This window comes from Nanorana parkeri, unplaced genomic scaffold, assembly GCF_000935625.1.
Source record: "Nanorana parkeri isolate BGI_ZX_2015 unplaced genomic scaffold, ASM93562v1 scaffold67, whole genome shotgun sequence".
Taxonomy (NCBI): Eukaryota; Metazoa; Chordata; class Amphibia; order Anura; family Dicroglossidae; genus Nanorana; species Nanorana parkeri.
Window position 1 is genome coordinate 1421887 of NW_017306335.1, and position 7211 is coordinate 1429097.

The window sequence follows — 7211 nt, forward strand, 5'->3', positions numbered from 1 at the left end:
AAAGTCGATTGAAAAAAACGAGGAATGTCGAGGGGGCCACACACTGCTCACATTTCGGGTCAGCAGGAGCAGTTTAAAGTGATATTAAAGTTGAAATGTTTTTAAAGGAGAACTATGGGGTCAGTGTTTTTCCCCATAGTTCTCCTTAGGGTAACGGGAGGACACAAACTAGCGTCCTCCCGTCACCCTAAGCTCAGTATACCGCGAGCTACAGCTCGCGGTATACTGAGACGCCGCAGCCGGAGCGGATCCCGACGTAGATGACGGGATCCGCCCAGCTGCGTGAGTGACAGCTGGCTCTGCCTATCTAGAGGCAGAGCCAGCTGTACCCGCCCCCTCCCCCGTCCGTTCCGCCAGTCAGAGAGCCGTGACAGGATCGAGAGGTGAGCGAACCTGGTATGTGTTCGCTCACCTCCCGATCTACTGAGCCGACCTGTGACAGTCTCATTGTCACAGGTCGGCTAGAACTATGAGGTGAGTGGAAATCACTCATCTCATAGTTCTCCTTTAAGCTATTTCAAATGCTGATGAAATAACTTACAATGGATGCTGCTCCTTTATATTTAAAAGTTTTAGTTTCCTGCTGAATTAGCTGTTTCCTTAAGCACTGGTCCTGATATCCTGTTTTAGGGTGACTCCATTCCCTTGCAGGGTCCTAAGGAGCCACCCTTGTGTGGGCTAGAAAGCTGTGTGTGTCTCCACAAACACACAGACAAAGTAAGGCAAACCAGTTGCGACCTCCCCTCTCCTCCTTCCTCTCTTCTGCAAGCTAGTACAGTACATAGACAGCTGCTGGAGACTGCTCTGTCCTTTGCGATCTTGTACTGGACTGTGATCCAGTTCTGATGCTCATGTGCCCATTGTCGGCACTTTTTGCCATTATAAGATGACAAGCCTGGAGCTTGCACCTTCAAACACAGATTGTTGTTCCAGCTCTCGTGGTTCTATCATCACAGGTTCTCTTCAAGTCCCCGTTCACACCTTCGTGTTCTGTGAACGCATGCATTGACGTGCGCTCGCACAACGCGTCAAAAACATGGAGCGTACTTGCGGTGCCATTATTTGCTAATGGCACCCCAAACGCGGCCAGGAAAATATGTTTTGGCATGCGTCAAATGCGCAGGAAAATAAGTTCTACACGCGGAAAAACACGGCGTGGAAACAGAAGACAACATTGTTAAATCCGATCTTTCTTCCAAACTCTAATAATTACTGTCAGCCTTACAAACATCAGCTTTACAGATGCCTCCACCGCAGAGGAAGGACCATGAGAGCCATTCAGCATGGTAGATTAGCCAATTATAACTCCGCAATGCTGACACTAATCACATCAAAAGTTTCTTAATAATAAAATATTCATCATCGTTGTCCCCGGCGTGACTCCGCGGTGGGATACGTCGTCCCCTCAGCAAAAAATATTCCATTTATTTTACGATTGCGGGGTACAGTTCTTATTACAAGGCTTAATCTGTCTGCAGCAGTAATTTATTACCCCAGACAGCCGGGACCATAATAAGCAATGCCAGCAGTCTCCTGAAAGATTTCATTGTATCTTTTTAATTGTTTGTCTGTTGCGAAAGATGCCGCACTCCAATTTAAACCAAGAGCTCACACTACCTGATGCCTTATATCGCTTGTTAAATCACTAAGGAGATTTAAATTGCATTTCGTGTGTGCTGGTGATTTCAGCTGCTATTGGGAAGTCTGCACAAGTAAAGCAGAGATTCACTTTAAGTCCTCATTTACACGAGAAAAGGCCGCCACGTACAGCTCCGTGCTGCGTGCATGGCTGTATCGGGCAGCTCCCGGGAAGGACAGGTGCTGCGTGTGATTAGTAAACAGCCCCTGCCCTTCTCTATGGGACTACGCAGCCGTATTCCCCTACGCTCACCTCAAGTGCAAGTCCGTAGGGGTGCGTGTTTCCTGGCTCGGACACAGAAAGGATCCATCCTGTCAGCGTACGAGTACGGACACACGCACGGACGTGCAGGGCTGCGTACTCCCATAGAAAAGGACGGGGGCTGCGTACTAATCACACGCAGTCCTTGTCCTTCCCGGGAGCTGCCCGATACGGCCGTGCACGCAGCACAGATCTGTACGTGCCGGCCTTTTCATGTGTGAATGAGGCCTTAATGAGATGAGTATTTCTAATAATGATGGGCGGAAAAAACTGTGTGCCCCATAACTATACCAGGGCAAAGTCTTCTGTCTGTGCCACCTAGACAAAAGCCTACTGTGCCTTATGGTAAATCTGGCCTTGGGTTGACACTTTGGTCTAAAGCTGGCCATACAATTTTTTTCACTAGAAAAAAATAGTTTTTGGAATGTTTGATTTATTATTATTGGTATTTATATCGCGCCGACAATTTTATGCAGCGCTTTACATAGCGCACATTCACATCAGTCCCTGCCCTCAAGGAGCTTACAATCTAACGTCCCTATCTCACGTACATACAAGGGCCGATTTAGACAGGGAGAACATGCAATTTCCTTGTAGGTAGTGACCTGGCCGGGATTTGAACCAGGGATCCCCAGTGCTACAAGGCAGAAGGGCTAACCACTGTGATTTTATTTCTAATAGTTAAAAGGGTCAAACTGATGATTGTTTTTGACTGTAGCGATGAAAAAAATCGAAGGGTTGGGATGGACATTTTTTCTTGAATAACTGAAATTCCATTAGTTTTTGGTTTTTATTCGGGAAACTCCATTCATTCCAAAATCGAATGTTCAAATCAAATGAGATTTCGAAGGACATTCATCAAGTCTCTGATGTCATTTTTGAATGTTTTTATGAGATCTTCAGAAAAAAATCTACCAATGTATGGCCAGCTTAAAGGGTTATTAAACCCTTGCATGTTTTTGTATATATCTATGGCTAGCAAGCAGTAGATATATGCAAAACGATAAAAAAAAAACGTTTTCAAAGGGTTAATACTTACCTGTGTCTCCGCCGCGCGCTCCCGCCCGAACATCTGAAAATTTCTCGGGCGGCCGCAAAGGATCTTGGGGCGGGCGCATGCGCAGTTCAGATGTTCGGCCGGGAGATGAGTAGAGACACAAGGTAAGTATATGGAGCAGAAGCACCTGCACAGAAACCGTGGGACATCAGAGGAGGACAGAGGAGTCAGCGCTGGATCGGAGACCTGCACCAGCGCTGAAGGGACAGCTGAAAACTACAGGAAAGAAGAAGATCGGATTAAGAGGCATCATTTAAGGTAAGTCCTTAAACTGTGGGTGGGGGGGGGATTTGACCTTAGGCCCGGTTCATACCTGGGCGTTTTGTAGCGCGTTCCTACGCTCTGCAAAACGCTCAAACACCGAAATCCCATTATTTCCTATGGGCATGGTTCACACCTGGGCATATTACAGGCCGTATGAAAGCTCTACAAAACGGCCTACGCCCAAAGAAGTACAGGAGCTTCTTTGGGGCGTATTTGCCGCGCATATCCATTGGGATACAGCCAGGTAGCCCTCGGAAACGCGCGTTTTTTTACCGCGAATCGCGAATGACCTTAATGTCACTTTAAAGTGCAACTGAAGCCAAAACTTTTTTTTCGTTTTGAATAGAGTGGAGAGGAATTAGAGCATCTGTCAGGTTGTTATTGCTGTCTGCCTCCCCGTTAGGAAGATTCTTCCTCTCTATTTGCCCTGGTGACCGTCACCACTGAAAGAAAATCACAAATTTCGGGTTGTCATCAGAACAGGGCTAGATGGAAAATCTTCCAATTGAGACACTAGTTCAGCCGACCACCAGATTTTTCTCATTTATTTTGGAGGGATTTCCTCTCACTTTCTGTTGAGCTTATCAGACAGGAAGTAGATGGAAATCTTCTCAATGGGATACAGATTGTAAAAAAAAAAAAAACAAACAAACCTGAGTAGGGATGCACCGATACCACTTTTTTAAGACCGAGTACGAGTACCAATACTTTTGCTCAAGTACTCGCAGATACCAATTACCGATACTTTTTCTTAAAGGGACAGGTCACATTTTTTCTAAAGCAATACAAACTAATGCTTTGAGGTCACTTTCTTAATATTATGATTCATAAGTCATTACACGGCGCCCGGTTTCCGGATTTGCTAGCTTCCTGACCAATCGGGAAGCCGGGCAGCGCGTCATTGCACGCTACCAGGCTTCCAGATTGGCCGGGAAGTCGGCTCCATGCTCTCTCATCACAAGTGACGAGAGAGCATGGAGCCGTTTCCTGGACAATCAGGAAAACGGGCAGCGTGTAATGATTCGCTGCCCGGCTTCCTGATACAGGAAGTACTTGTGCTAGGTATCGGAGCATTTGGGCCGAGTACTCACCCAAATACTCGGTATCGGCACCGATACCGATACTAGTATCGGTGCATCCCTAAACCTGAGACTGGTTATAACTCTTCCTTGCTCTATCTAAAACTAAAACAAGGTTTGATCTACTTTAGGCATGTAAGAGGTCATGTGATTTATGTCTCTTGTCCTCAATACAGTGACATGAAATGCCTGCTGTCATTGTTACATTGTATACCTTCCTTTCCAAAATGGAGTGTTTGTGTGCTGATGGGAGATACCACTGCTGAGTTCTGGGACTTTGTATCTATAAAGAACACAGTCACACTGCGCAGTCTGTGAAAATGTCTTCCTTTATAAAGAATGGTCACAGATTGGTCAGTTCAAACTTTTCCTGGAATACCTCTAAAAATAACACTTTTGTTTTGCAACACACAGCGGCATACAAACGTCTCTTTATTTTATCCCGGCCTTGTAAGGGCATGCAGAAAAATTGTCCACGAACACAGTGTAGAGAGGGTTGGCTGGACTTGTGCTTCTCGGTCAGTTTGCTCCCCTGCCAGCGGGTGGCGCCTGAGAGCTCACTGGTTTGAGGCAGGGGTAGTGGAGGTCTTCTCTGCCTCTGGGTGGTTGTTGAAGAAAGTCAGAAATGGAATGACTTGTGAAGGGGTTTTCAGGACACCATGCTCCAGATCTATGCAGCTCTGCGGAAGACAAGGAATCATAGTAAACATTGTGAAAAGCGTTTCACAGGAAAACTCTAATCTTGTTCATGAGATTTTTAGATTTACATAATTAGTTGTATTTGTTTACATTAATGTGGAACTTTGTAATAACTTTACAAGTCCGCATGAATACATTCCTGACATGTCACCATATACAGCAACAGTACTATGTATTAAACAAACTCCTTTTATAATTAAAAACCCATTGTGGAGCTTCAGTCTAATGACTGAAGATGACGTCATCAGTCTGCTGCAGGTAGGAGGAAGCATTTCCCCAGTCTCCTCTCCCAGTGATCAGACTGCAACATTGTAACTTTGTAACGCAAGGTGAGAGGCTGCAGCAGGGGCTGATCTGTGTTAGACATTGGTAAAAACTGCCATGAACTGCACAGACCCCGGTATTTACATAATTGTGGCGTCTCTGAGCTGACATCTCAATCCAGGAAGTAAATGGTGACCCTGGATGATGCCTGAACTAAGATGGTGACGTCCTTCTGGAGCATAAATCAGATGAAGACATTGTTAGGGGAGTACTGCAATCTCTGTGAGAGGTAAGAAATACCTAGAAATATTACACTAAACTGGCCATACACATTGTGATTGTTCTTGTTGGGCCCCGTGGCTGAAATAGAAAAAGCGTTTGATTCCCTCATCTACATTATTTAGCGTGGGCTAAATGTAGAAAAAAACTACTCGCCAGACAGCCAGAACTGCATGTCCCTGGCATCAGGAGATAGGAATTCCCCACCCCTGCTGCCCCTCTACTCCCTGCTGCCCCAAGGCCGGGCCTTGGTTGGCTTTGTGGGAAATCTGGCCCTGAATGTCAGCTGACCTTTTTCCACTTGCCGACACCACCTGGTTGATGTACTGGGTGGTGCTGTCACAGCCGCCCACGGATCAGTAATTGGCTGAAATGCAATACTTGTATGGCCAGCTTTGCACATTACTCAGCATCCTGCACTTGGCATGAAAACATATTTCTGATGATAGGTTCTACTTTAATGCTTTAAAAACATTGTTTTCACCATCAATTTTTTGATGTGGGTGATACAGAAAACTGCAAAATAAAAAATCTAGTGTGTATGTGTAACATAGTAATGGAAATATGGTACAGCAAGCATGAAAATATTATGAGTAGCAGTCAAGATGAGGCCCACCCTGTGTCTCAACCTACCGCTGTAGAAGGGAAATTGCAGGACATACCTTGAGCTTTACCAATGTGTCCAGACCGATGCTGAATTCTGCACTGCCGTCATCTGTTAGGGGGGGGGAAACAAATCAATTCCACTGCAAACACCTAAAAGTACAAATCCCTGTGATCATCAGTATGCTGATATCGCCTACCCTGTGTCGGTGTGTACTGCTCACTGTCACTGGCCCTGAGAAGACAAGTGTAAGCAGACGCATGAAAAGCAAAGAAAGCAGCAGTTCAATTGTCTAAGACAGCGGTTCTCAAGCTGTGTAACCTCGGGGGCCACACTTGTCTTTGGTCATTCAGTCCCGACCCGAGTCGCACCGCACTGGAAAGCACGGCATTGCAGTACCGCACGTTCCGGTGCAGGGAAATGGCAACGCACCTCCTGCACCAGAACCTGCAGTAAGTGCAAATGCATGGTACTGCACTAGTGTGAATGGACACTCAAAAACAAAGACAGACGCACACAACCGCAAACATTCTCACATACGCACGCCCCCAAAAAATGTTTTTCTTTTTTAAGTTCCCCCCAGTCTCCCTGCCTTATGAGAGCTGGAGTGGATCCTCAGCATGGGGTTCAGTGCGGGCTGCTGTGCTGTGAAGGAGCTCCATCCATATGTGCATTGCTTGTACAGCTCCCTGTAGAGGTGCTGGGAGCCAGAATGTGACATCACTCCGGTCCAGGCACCTCTACAGGACACGAGAGGAAGCTGTAAGCAATGCATGTATGGATGCAGCTCCCTTGGCGGCCATAGCTCCAGACCACCCCACCTCAAGCTGACACTTGACGCTGGGCAGCATATTTTGAACTGACAGTGCTGGATAGGGGGAGGCTGAGGAGCCTCTCGCCTACAGCAGTAGAAGGCATGTGACGACCCACTGAACACTAAACCACGACCCACTTTTGGGTTGCGACCCACCAGCAGAGAACTATGGGTCTAAGAGTACCTGTCTTCTACCCTGCCCACCAGGAAGGCATCAATGTCTTTCTGTAAATGGCATTTTTAGATAGCAT

At 46.5% G+C, this 7211-nt stretch overlaps 1 protein-coding gene across 1 annotated transcript in view; it reads right to left on the reverse strand.

Annotated features, from left to right (window-relative positions):
- Nucleotides 1-4693: 4693 nt before the first annotated feature.
- Nucleotides 4694-7211, reverse strand: part of NRIP2 (nuclear receptor interacting protein 2) — an 11674-nt gene continuing 9156 nt past the window's right edge. The window contains exons 6-7 of the mRNA XM_018576426.1: nucleotides 6205-6257; nucleotides 4694-4980 (exon numbers count right to left, since the gene is read on the reverse strand). Of these exons, the coding sequence (XP_018431928.1) occupies nucleotides 4858-4980; nucleotides 6205-6257 (176 nt within the window). The 3' untranslated portion in view covers nucleotides 4694-4857. The remainder of the gene's footprint in view (nucleotides 4981-6204; nucleotides 6258-7211) is intronic.